The sequence below is a fragment of the Mobula birostris genome, chromosome 29 (assembly GCF_030028105.1).
Source record: "Mobula birostris isolate sMobBir1 chromosome 29, sMobBir1.hap1, whole genome shotgun sequence".
NCBI classification, from domain to species: domain Eukaryota; kingdom Metazoa; phylum Chordata; class Chondrichthyes; order Myliobatiformes; family Myliobatidae; genus Mobula; species Mobula birostris.
In genome coordinates this window covers 25,262,304-25,275,662 of record NC_092398.1, presented here as the reverse complement: position 1 = coordinate 25,275,662, position 13,359 = coordinate 25,262,304, and the positions used below count along the sequence as shown (strand labels likewise).

General features: G+C 42.0%; 1 protein-coding gene across 1 annotated transcript in view; it reads right to left on the bottom strand.

Annotated features, from left to right (window-relative positions):
- Positions 1–13,359, bottom strand: part of LOC140190161 (scavenger receptor cysteine-rich type 1 protein M160-like) — a 105,258-nt gene that overhangs the window by 36,379 nt on the left and 55,520 nt on the right. Inside the window, exons 17-21 of the mRNA XM_072246672.1 lie at positions 12,272–12,586; positions 6,105–6,419; positions 4,575–4,599; positions 3,492–3,790; positions 1,180–1,494 (exon numbers count right to left, since the gene is read on the bottom strand). Of these exons, the coding sequence (XP_072102773.1) occupies positions 1,180–1,494; positions 3,492–3,790; positions 4,575–4,599; positions 6,105–6,419; positions 12,272–12,586 (1,269 nt within the window). The remainder of the gene's footprint in view (positions 1–1,179; positions 1,495–3,491; positions 3,791–4,574; positions 4,600–6,104; positions 6,420–12,271; positions 12,587–13,359) is intronic.

Here is a 13,359-nt window from a genome sequence, read left to right as displayed (position 1 = left end):
ACAGATTTATTACCGGTCATTCCATATATTTTCTGCTCTGATACGTCTTATCCTATTATGAAGCTGGAATCAGCACCTGTATGCACGACCAACTAGGACATAAAAATTTGCCAAATTCAGAATCAAAAAGGGTTACAATCCTGTCCTCAACATCTATTGAGTAAAACAACACGGCGCTTTTACAAATTGTCACGTATGATCTTGTGGACATCACCGACTGGTTGCTGAAAGATTGTTTGGTGGGTAGCTGAATTTGCATTGTATATTGTATGGACAGGGTATGAACATAGGGTGGGGGCTTGGCATTGCTCTGCTGTTAGAGAATGGCATCAAATACTGAGAAAGATATGACATAGGATCGGAAGATGTTGAATCCTTGTCAGTTCAGTAATGAAACTGCAATGGAAATGGACTCTGATGGCAGTATATGCAGCTCCCGGAACAGTAACTGAAATGTAGAGTGCAGAATACAACAGAAATAGAATTGGTGTACCAAAAGGGAAATGTTATGATAGTAAGGGGAAATTTTAATATGCAGGTAGATTGGGAAAATTAGGTTGGTAACAGAACTCAAAAGAGAGTGAATTCAGAAGGATTTAGACAGTTTGGGAGTATAGGCATGGAAACGGCACATTAAATACAATGTTGGAAAATGCATGGTCTTGCATTTCATCAGTAGAAATAATTCTGCAGACTATTTTCTAAACACAGTAAAATCAAAACATCTGAGATGCAAAGGGACTTGGAAGTTCTTCTGCAGAGCACCTTAAAGGTTTATATGCAGTTTATGAAATGGAGTTCCGATGCGAACCCTAAAAAGCTAACGAAATGCCGTCAACAAATAGTTACAATTCACTGCATACAGAGTTATTACCGGACATTCCTTATACTTTCTGATCTGATACATCTAATCTGAAACAAATCTGGAATCAGCACCTATGTGCACGATCAACTACAAGATAAAAGTTTGCCAAGTTAAACACTCCAGCACTTTAAGCAGCGCGGAACAAATGTTAATTAAATTGTGCGTGCCTCAACAACACCAATCATCAGTACAAAAATTCTCATCGTTTTACCCACGGTAACTAGAGTGGCTGGCCTAATTACTGAAATATAGAGCCTTTGTTAATCCCAATAGACAGAAAGCAGAAACAAAGAGGTTCTTTGTTCTATGCCTACCTTCAGAACAAATCACTCCTGCATCCTCTCCGTGACCGCAGTTATGACTCCCCCATCCTCGGAAGGAACATTCCCAAAGGGCGGATTCATTTCCATTGCATGCAACATCATCCATCCAGATATTCCCGCTGCCTTGCCCGAAGTGTGCCCCCGGTATTGCTGCTGCAGCAGAGGGACAACTCAACTCATTGCAGACAACCTTGGCGTCTTCAGTACCCCATCCATCGTCACATACCGTTCCCCACTGTGCATTGTACCGCACCTCCACTCTCCCTGAACAACGATCGCTGCCGCCTACCAGCCTTACTTCGGGCACTGGAATGACATTGAAAGAGAAATTACTGTATTTTTTGGAGTTTCGCTTCAGGTATGTTCAGTTCCATGTTCCTATCCATTACACAGCATGTCAATGTTCCCACAAGCGGAGCCACCATTGTTGCAGCACTGATTGTTGGGAGAGGCCAGTTGTAAAAGTGGATTGTCAGGCATGGGTTCAAAGGAGTCTTCAGCACAGGAAGCACTGGCTCTGGGTAACTTGAGAGGGATACTTAGTGTGGTTTAGAAGGCCTTTGCGTGTTATTCACGTTGGATGTTGAAATCTTGGGAGCCCCACGGGCAACGATAGTAAGGGGAAATTTTAATATGAAGGTAGATTGGGAAAATTAGGTTGGTAATAGAACTCAAAAGAGAGTGAATTCAGAAGGATTTAGACAGTTTGGGAGTATGGGCATGGAAACGACAAATTAAATACAATGTTGCAAAATGCATGGTCATGCACTTCATCAGTAGAAATAATTCTGCAGACTATTTTCTAACCAGAGTAAAATCAAAACATCTGAGATGCAAAGGGTCTTGGGAGTTCTTGTGTAGAACACCGTAAAGCAGGGATGGCCAACCTGCGGCGCACGCACCTAAAGTGGTGCAGTGCACCCAAAGATAATAATAAAAGTAAGCCTACTCATGCAAAAAGTATTATCTAAAAACAGATTTGTAGAAAAAAAAATCGGTAACAGGAATTGAAGTACCTTAGATCTAGAAATGGGTTTTACTGAGAAGAAATCTAAAACTTAGTTATTACTTTTAGCGATTTTATTATTTTGTGCACATCTTTTGGTGAATGTTACCTTCTTTCACATTGATCTGTTTTCAATTTTAAAAAATGTTCAATGAGTCAATCTAGAAAAGAAGGACTTTTGTTCTGCAGTTGTTCCATAACTGTTCAATAAATGTCTCTTACTTGTTTGAACCTGAGACGCCAGGCGTCTGCACCACTGGTGGGTCGCAGGTTTTTGTCAGTCAGTTTACAATTGACACTCGAGTGCTGCGGAGTTGTGCTTTGTTCGTCCATCGTGAACATTTGCAGTTTTGTACTTTTCGAAAAACTAAGCTTTGTTTTTACATTCAGTGACCCATCAGTGCAAAACAAAATTGATGAAAAGAAAAGTAGAAAGTGACAGTAAGCGTGAATTCAATGAACAGAGGGAAAATGAGTTCTTATTTATAGCGGGTCCGTCAGGAAAACCATTGTGCATTCTTTGTGAAAACACTTTGTCACATCATAGAAGACATGATCTTAATAGACACTATAAAACACAACATCAGACTGAAATAGAAGGAAAACTGAAGCTAGAGCTTAGGTCTGAGTTACGGAAAGACCATGTGCTTAAGAAGGAAGAAATCAAAAGAAGACAAAATATATTTGTTAAAAGTCTAATTAAGGTAAGTAATGTTTATCTTGTTTTATATTCATGCAAGATATCATGTAAAAATGCTAAATATGTGTATATGAACATATTTTTACAAGAATTGAATGGGGGTACAAGAGTTGAATGGCGCATCTGAACTCGTGCGTGATAAAATTGACGCATGGAATGTAGAACGTTGGCCACCCCTGCCCTGAAGGTTTATATGTGGTTTATGAAATAGAGTTCCTACGTGAACCCGAGAAAACTAACGAAATGTCATTAATAAATAGTTACAATTCAGTGTTCTGAATACAGATTTATTACCAGTCAATCCTTATATTCTCTGATGTGATATGTCTTATCCTATATAAAGCTGGAATCAGCACCCGTATGCACGACCAACTAGGACATCAAAATTTGCCAAATGCAACACTCCAGCGTTTACAGTGACGCAGAAAAAATGTTAATTAAGTTGTGCCTGCCTCCACAACGTCAAGCATCAGAACATAAATTCTCATTGTTTTACCCACAGTAACTACAGTGGCTGGCCTGATTATAAAAGTAGAGTCTTTCTTAATCGCAATAGAGAGAAAGCAGAAACAAAGAGGTTCTTTCTTCTATGCTGACCTGTACAATTCACTCCCGCATCCTCTCCGTGACCGCAGTTATGAATGCCCCACCCTCCAAAGGAACATTCCTCAAGGGCGGATTCATTTCCATTGCACGCAACATCATCCATCCAGATATTCCCGCTGCCTTGCCCGAAGCGTGCCCCCTGTATTGCTGCAGCGGCAGGGGGGCAGCCCAACTGACTGCAGACAACCTTGGCGTCGTCAGTGTCCCATCCATCATCGCATACCGTTCCCCAAAAGATGGAGAGAGTAGATGCCAGAAAGGAGAGTTCGTAGACACCACAAAGTAGTGGCCTTGGAGTGGGGCCAGTAGTCGATGATGGCCAGAGAAATCGATGGAGGACCAGCAGAAGGGAAACCGTGAACTCCAACTTGCACACATTAGACTGTTTCATTAAAATGAGCTCTTTTCTTTTTGATTTTCTTTACTAACACTTTAGTCAAATTAAGAATCAAACAGCTAAATCATTTAATTGCATATGGTGTACAGTCCATTATTCTGTGGTACTGATTTGTAACAGGGGAACAAACCACACAGCATCCACACAAATAAGAGGTTTTGCACCTCAAAGTTCACACATTTGGCGGGGCCAGAGATTATCATCCCTAGACTTATGTCGCTGACTGAACCTGAGGGGTACCCTTCCGTCAAATCTTGCCTCAATTTTCTACCAGCAAAGAATGCAGTCCTAACCGATGTATTCCTTGCATCAGATCTGAAACTTCAACGAATTTCTATCCTTGTGTGGTGGAACATATAATAACCAAATGCATTACATTCTGACAAGGAGCACCAATATCCTTAAAGGGAAATTCCTACAAAAAGCAGTATAAATGGCCAAGTCCATCAGGAATAAAACTGTTTTCTCCATTGAGCACATCAACACTGTGTGATGTCGCAAGAAAGCAGCACCCTTCGCCAGGCAAACCATCACCCAGGTCATGCTCTCTTTTTGCTGCTGCCATCAGGCAGATGGTATAAGACCCTCCAAACTTATACCATCAGGATCAGGACAGTAATTACCCCAAAAGCATAAGGCTCTTGAACCAAAGGGTATAACCAGTCAACTTCACTTACCCCTTCACTGAACTGTTGCCACAACCTGTGACAAGATTTCAAGGACCTCTCACTTCCTCACCACATCTTTTCGGTATTTATTACTTATTTACTATTACGGTCGTATTTTTTATATTTTCTCACTTCAAGCTGCTAAGGTACGACCATAGACAAACATATTCATTTCACTAACAGGAGAAAAAAATCTGCAGATGCGGGAAATCCAAATAGAGGAGGGATGACCTGTACAAAAGGGAGGGGTTGCACTTGGCCAAATATTCTCTCGGGCTGGTTTGTTAGAACTCTTGGGGAGGGTCGGAACTAATTTAGCATGGGGATAGGAAACTGCGTGAAGGGTCTCAGGATACGAAAGATATTAGAGCAACAAAAGTAGCAGGCAGTCAGACTGTTAGGAAGGGCAACTACATGATCGGACCAAATGTAGCCAGCAGAGTGAGTATCATCAGTGCATTAGGATGCAGAATAAAAAAAGGTTGGAAGCACTACATCAGCCTTATATCTCATTCAAAAGAATATAAGAAATAAGCTAGATGATCTTACTGTACTTTTACAAACTGTCATGTATGATCTTGTGGACATCACCAACTTGATGCTGAAAGATTGTTTGCTGGGTAGCTGAATTTCCATTGTACATTATATTGAAAGGGGACAAACATAGGCTGCATCGCTCTGCTGTCAGACAATGGTATCAACTACTGAGAAAGGTGTGACATAGGATTGGAAGATGTTGAATTCTTGATGATTGCGGAACAAAACTGCAATGGACAATGACCCTGATGGCAGTATATGCAGCTCCCCAAACAGTAACTGGAATGTAGGCTACAGAATAAAACAGAAACAGAAATGGCCTACCAAAAGGGAAATGTTATGATACTACGGGGAAATTTTAACATGCAGGTGGATTGGGAAAATTAGTGTGAATTCAGAAAAGAGTGTGAATTCAGAAGGACTTAAGACAGTTTTGGAGAATGGGCACATAAGCGGCAAATTAAATACAATGCTGGACAATGCATGGCCTTGCACTTCATCAGTAGAAATAATTCTGCAGACTATTTTCTAAACAAGAGTTAAATCCAAACATCTGAGATTCAAAGGGACTTGGAAGTTCTTCTGCAGAGCACCTTAAAGGTTTATATGCAGTTTATGAAATGGAGTTCCGATGCGAACCCCAGAAACGAAATGCTGTTAACAAACAGTTACAATTCACTGCATACAGAGTTATTACCGGACATTCCTTATACTTTCTTATCTGATACATCTAACCCGAAACGAACCTGGAATTAGCACTTGTATGCACGACCAACTACAAGATAAAAGTTTGCCAAATGAAACACTCCAGCACTTTAAGCAACACAGAACAAATGTTAATTAAATTGTGCCTGCCTCAACAACTTCAAGCATCAGTACAAAAATTCTCATCGTTTTACCCACAGCAACTAGAGTGGCTGGCCTAATTACTACAATATAGAGTCTTTGTTAATCCCAATAGACAGAAAGCAGAAACAAAGAGGTTCTTTATTCTATGCTTACCTTTTGAACAAATCACTCCTGCATCCTCTCTGTGACCGCAGTTATGACTCCCCCATCCTCGGAAGGAACATTCCCAAAGGGCGGATTCATTTCCATTACACGCAACATCGTCCATCCAGATATTCCCGCTGCCTTGCCCGAAGCGTGCCCCCGAGATTGCTGCTGCAGCAGAGGGACAACCCAACTCATTGCAGACAACCTTGGCGTCTTCAGTGCCCCATCCATCGTCACAAACCGTTCCCCACTGTGCATTGTACCGCACCTCCACTCTCCCTGAACAACGATCGCTGCCGCCTACTAGCCTTACTTCGGGCACTGGAATGACATTGAAAGAGAAATTACTGTATTTTTTGGAGATTCGCTTCAGGTATGTTCAGTTCCGCGTTCCTATCCATTACACAGAATGTGAATGTTTCCACAAGCGGAGCCACCATTGTTGCAGCAATGATTGTTGGGATAGGCCAGTGGTAAAAGTGGATTGTCAGGCATTGGCTCAAAGGAGTCTTCAGCACAGAAGAGGCACTGGCTCTGGGTAACTTGAGGGGGGTACTTAGTGTAGTTTAGAAGGACTTTGCGTGTTACTTACGTTGGCTGCTGAAGTTTTGGGAGCCCCACAGGCAACTACATGTATGTGAGGTGCGTCCAGCTGCAGATTCTGCAAGACCGTGCTATGGATCGGGAGCAGCAGCTGCAAGACCTTCGGCTTCAACGGGAGAGTGAGATCCCCCATCAGAGCTGCAGGAGTCTGATAACTGAGTGACTGTCAGGGAAGGAATTAGACAGTGAATAGGCAGTTAGCTCACAGCAGCTCCTGGGTAAATTCCCTGAATACTAAGTATATCATTTTGGATAAAATTATTTGAAATATCCTCTCAGCAGAATGACACAGAGACCAGGTGGGTTGCACTGACCATGGATTGCAGAAAGGAAAGAGGGAGAGTCGTGAGCGGTTGAGATGGAAGACTCAATAGTCAGAGGAATCGAAAGAAAAGTTTGTTGATGTGAACGGGACACACGGATGGTCTGTTGCTCCCTCCCAGGTGCTATGGACTCGGATCGCGTCCATAGCATTGTGCAGTGGGAGCGAAAGCAGCCTGAAATCTTGGTACAAAGAGGTTCCGCAATGGGGATTTAAAGAGCTGGACGGAATGCTGAGACGCAACACATTCAGGATTACTGCCTGTGTCACGTGCCAGGGACGGGAGAAACAGAATGATTTGGTAGATAAATTTGTGGCTGACAATTTGCAGCAGGGAGTGAAGTGCTTCAGGTTCTTGGATCATTCGATCTCTTCCAGGGGAGGCATGACCTGTAAGAAGGGAAGGGTTGCAGCTGACGCCGATGGGAACCAACCTTCTCGCTCACTGGCTTCTTAAAGCTACTGGGGAGGGTTCAAACTAATTTTGCAAGGGTGTGGAAACCAAAGGGAATGGGGTCAGGACAGCGCGGTTGGTAAAAGAGAAAAGACAGCATGCAGTCAGTCTGGTAGGAAAGGTGGGCAGATGATAAAACAAAAAAAAAGCTACCAGCAGAGTGAGTATCAGTGATGAGGGATGCAGAATCAAAAAGGGTTACAATACTGTTCTCAACGTCTATTGAGCACAACAACGCGGCGCTTTTACAGATTGTCACAGACGATCTTCTGGACATCACCGAAAGATTGCTTGGTGGGTAGCAGAATTTCCATTGTACATTGTATCCAAAGGGTATGAACATAGGCTGGGTGCATGGCATCGCTCTGCTGTTAGAGAATGGCATCAAATACTGAGAAAGATATTACATTGGATCGGAAGATGTTGAATCCTTGTCAGTTCAGTAAGGAAACGGCAAGGGAAATGGACCCTGATGGCAGTATATGCAGCACCCGGAACAGTAACTGAAATGTAGAGTGCAGAATAAAACAGAAGCAGAAATGGTGTACCAAATGGGAAATGTTATGATAGTAAGGGGAAATTTTAATATGCAGGTAGATTGGGAAAATTAGGTTGGTAATACAACTGAAAAGAGAGTGAATTCAGATGGACAGACAGTTTGGGAGTATTGGCATGGAAAAGGCAAATTAAATACAATGTTGTAAAATACATGGTCTTGCACTTCATTAGTAGAAATAATTCTGCAGACTATTTTCTAAACAGAGTAAAATCAAAACATCTGAGATGCAAAGGGACTTGGGAGTTCTTGTGCAGAACAGCCTAAAGCAGGGATGGCCAACCTATGGCGCGTGCGCCAAAAGTGGTGCATTGCACCCAATGATAATAATAAAAAAGTAAGCCTACTCATGCAAAAAGTATTGACTAAAACCAGATCTGTAGAAAAAAAAAATTATAACATGAATTCAAGTAGCTTAGATCCAGAAATGGGTTTTACTGAGAAGAAATCTAAAACTCAGTTATTACATTTCATGATTTTATTATTTTGCGCACATCTTTTGGCGAATGATATCTTCTTTCACATTGATCTGTTTTCAATTTTAAAAAATGTTTAATGAGTCAAACTAGAAAAGAAGGACTTTTGTTCTGCAGTTGTTCCATAACTGTTCAATAAATGTTTCTTACTTGTTTGAATCTGAGACGCCAGGCGTCTGCACCACTGGTGGGTCGCAGGTTTTTGTCAGTCAGTTTACAATTGACACTCGAGTGCTGCGGAGTTATGCTTTGTTCGTCCTTTGTGAACATTTGCAGTTTTGTACTTTTCGAAAAACTAAGCTTTGTTTTTACATTCAGTGACCCATCAGTGCAAAACAAAATGAGGAAAAGAAAAGTAGACAGTGATAGTAAGCGTAAATTTAATGAACAGAGGGAAAATGAGTTCTTATTTATAGCGGGTCCGTCAGGTAAACCATTGTGCATTGTTTGTGAAAACACTTTCTCACATAATAGAAGACATGATCTTAATAGACAGTATAAAACACAACTCAGACTGAAATAGAAGGAAAACTGAAGCTAGTGCTTAGGTCTGAGTTACCGAAAGACGATGTGATTAAGAAGGAAGAAATCAAAAGAAGACAAAAAATATTTGTTAAAAGTCTCATTAAGGTTGGTAATGTTTATCTTCTTTTATATTAAATCAATATATCATGTAAAAATGCTAAATATGTGTATATGAACATATTTTTACAGGAATTGAATGCGGGTATGAGAGTTGAATGGCGCATCTGAACTCGTGCGTGAAAAAATTCTCGCATGGAATGTAGAACGTTGGCCACCCCTGCCCTAAAGGTTTATATGTAGTTTATGAAATAGACTTCCTACGTCAACCCGAGAAAACTAACGAAATGCCGTTAATAAAAAGTTACAATTCACTGTTTTGAATACAGATAAATTACCAGTCAATCCTTATATTTTCTGATGTGATATGTCTTATCCTATATGAAGCTGGAATCAGCACCCGTATGCACGACCAACTAGGACATAAAAACTTGCCAAATGAAACACTCCAGCATTTTAAGTGACGCAGAAAAAATGTTAATTAAGTTGTGCCTGCCTCAACAACGTCAAGCATCAGAACATCAGCATGTACGGGACAGCGAGGAGATCATTCAGAGGATCTATGTCACTACCTTTTGCACCTGGGTTGAACTTTGTTCTTTGCATACTGGACTGCTAAATTATTTCAATGTCATGGGGACATCACTAAATTTGGTGGGGGGAGGGTGGGGAAAGAGTAACACCCTGGGAAAAGTTTCACTGCTAATATCATGGTCTTTCTGTAGAAGCAGTGTTTGGGTTATGGTTAGAGTTGCTGGCCGTCCAAAGCGGGAGGTGTATTTTCATGCTGTATGCCTGCCACCGAGGTAATCTGAGTTATGTTATCGGCAGAAGATGGAGAGAGTAGATGCCAGAAAGGAGAGTTCATGGACACCACAAAGTAGTGGCTTTGGAGTGGGGCCAGAAGTCGATGACGGCCAGAGATATCGATGGAGGACCAGTAGAAGGGAAACCGTGAACTCCAATTTGCACACATTAGACTGTTTCATTAAAATGGCTCTTTTCTTTTTGTTTTTCTTTACTAACACTTTAGTCCAATGAAGAATCAAAGAGCTAAATCATTGAATTGCATATGGTATACAGTCCATTATTCTGTGGTACTGCTTTGTAACAGGAGAACAAACCACACAGCATCCACTCAAACAAGAGATTTTGCACCTCAAAGTTCACACATTTGGTGGGGTCAGAGATTATCTTCCCTCGAATTACGTCGCTGACTGAACCTGACGGTTACCCTTCCGTCAAATCTTGCCTCAATCTTCTACCAGCAGAGAATGCAGTCCTAACCGATGTATTCCTTGCATCAGATCTGAAACTTCAACGAATTTCTATCCTTGTGTGGTGGAACGTATAATAACTGAATGCATTACGTTCAGGCAAGGAGTACCAATATCCTTAAAGGGAAATTCCTACAAAAAGCAGTATATATGGCCAAATCCATCAGGAATAAAACTGTTTTCTCCATTGAGCACATCAACACTGTGTGATGTCGCAAGAAAGCAGCATCCTTCGCCAGGCAAACCATCACCCAGGTCACGCTCTCTTTTTGCTGCTGCCATCAGGCAGATGGTATAAGACCCTCCAAACTTATACCATCAGGATCAGGACAGTAATTACCCCTCAAGCACAAGGTTTTTCAACCGAAGGGTACAGCCAATCAACTTCACTTACCCCTTCACTGAACTGTTGCCACAACCTGTGACAAGATTTCAAGGACCTCTCACTTCCTCACCACATCTTTTCGGTATTTATTACTTATTTACTATAACGGTCGTATTTTTTACATTTTCTCAGTTGAAGCTGCTAAGGTACGGCCATAGACAAGCACATTCATTTCACAAACAGGAAAAAAAAATCTGCAGATGCGGGAAATCCAAATAGAGGAGGGATGACCTGTACAAAAGGGAGGGGTTGCACTTGGCCAAATATTCTCTCGGGCTGGTTTGTTAGAACTCTTGGGGAGGGTCGGAACTAATTTAGCATGGGGATAGGAAACTGCGTGAAGGGTCTCAGGATACGAAAGATATTAGAACAACAAAAATAGCGGGCAGTCAGACTGTTCAGAAGGGCAACTGCATGATCGGATAAAATGCAGCCAGCAGAGTGAGTATCATCAGTGCATTAGGATGCAGAATAAAAAAAAGGTTGGAAGCACTATATCAGCCTTGTATCTCATTCAAAAGAATATAAGAAATAAGCTAGATGATCTTACTGTACTTTTACAAATTGTCATGTATGATCTTGTGGACATCACTGATTCGTTGCTGAAAGATTGTTTGCTGGGTGGCTGAATTTCCATTGTACATTATATAAAAAGGGGACAAACATAGGCTGCATCGCTCTGCTGTCAGACAATGGTATCAACTACTGAGAAAGGTGTGACATAGGATTGGAAGATGTTGAATTCTTGTCGATTGCGGAACAAAAGTGCAATAGAAAATGATCCTGATGGCAGTATATGCAGCTCCCCAAACACAAACAGAAATGGCCTACCAAAAGGGAAATGTTATGATACTACGGGGAAATTTTAACACGCAGGTAGATTGGGAAAATTAGGTTGGTAATAGAACTGAAAAGAGTGTGAATTCAGAAGGACTTAGACAGTTCTGCAGAATGGGCACAGAAGCGGCAAATTAAATACAATGCTGGACAATGCATGGTCTTGCACTTCATCAGTAGAAATAATTCTGCAAACTATTTTCTAAACAAGAGTGAAATCCAAACATCTGAGATGCAAAGGGACTTGGAAGTTCTTCTGCAGAGCACCTTAAAGGTTTATATGCAGTTTATGAAATGGAGTTCCTATGTGAACCCCAGAAAGCTAACGAAATGCCGTTAACAAACAGTTACAATTCACTGCATACAGAGTTATTACCGGACATTCCTTATACTTTCTGAACTGAGACATCTAACCCAAAACGAATCTGGAATCAGCACCTGTATGCACGACCAACTATAAGATAAAAGTTCGCCAAATGAAACACTCCAGCACTTTAAGCAATGCAGAACAAATGTTAATTAAATTGTGCCTGCCTCAACAACATCAAACATAAGTAGAAAAATTCTCATCGTTTTACCCTCGGCAACTAGAGTGGCTGGCCTAACTACCAAAATATAGAGTCTTTGTTAATCCCAATAGACAGAAAGCAGAAACAAAGAGGTTCTTTGTTCTATGCCTACCTTTTGAACAAATCACTCCTGCATCCTCTCCGTGACCGCAGTTATGACTCCCCCATCCTCGGAAGGAACATTCCCAAAGGGCGGATTCATTTCCATTGCACGCAACATCGTCCATCCAGATATTCCCGCTGCCTTGCCCGAAGCGTGCCCCCGGTATTGCTGCTGCAGCAGAGGGACAACCCAACTCATTGCAGACAACCTTGGCGTCTTCAGTGCCCCATCCATCGTCACAAACCGTTCCCCACTGTGCATTGTACCGCACCTCCACTCTTCCTGAACAACGATCGCTGCCGCCTACCAGCCTTATTTCGGGCACTGGAATGACATTGAAAGAGAAATTACTGTATTTTTTTGGAGATTCGCTTCAGGTATATTCAGTTCCGCGTTCCTATCCATTACACAGCATGGGAATGTTTGCACAAGCGGAGCCACCACTGTTGCAGCATTGACTGTTGGGAGAGGCCAGTGATTAAACTGGAGTGTCAGGCATTGGCTCAAAGGAGTCTTCAGCACAGAAGAGGCACTGGCTCTGGGTAACATCAGGAGGGTACTTAGTGTAGTTTAGAAGGCAATTGCGTGCTATTCACGTTAGATGTTGAAGTCTTGGGAGCCCCACAGGCAACTACATGTATGTGAAATGCGTCCAGCTGCAGATTCTGCAAGACCGTACTATGGATCGGGAGCAGCAGCTGCAAGACCTTCGGCTTCTATGGGAGAGCCAGGAGATCATCCATCAGAGCTGCAGGAGTCTGATAACTGAGTGACTGTTAGAGAAGGAATTAGACAGTGAATAGGCATTTAGCTCACAGCAGCTCTTGGGTAAATTCCCTGAATACTAAGTGTAGTATTTTGGATACTATTTTTTAAAATAACCTCTCAGCAGAATGCCACAGAGACCAGGTGGGTTGCACTGACCATGGATTGCAGAAGGGAAAGAGGGAGAGTCGTGAGCAGTTGAGATGGAAGACTCAATAGTCAGAGGAATCGGAAAAAAAAGTTTGTTGACGTGAATGCGACACACGGATGGTCTGTTGCTCCCTCCCAGGTGCTATGGACTCGGATCGCGTCCATAGCATTGTGCAGTGGGA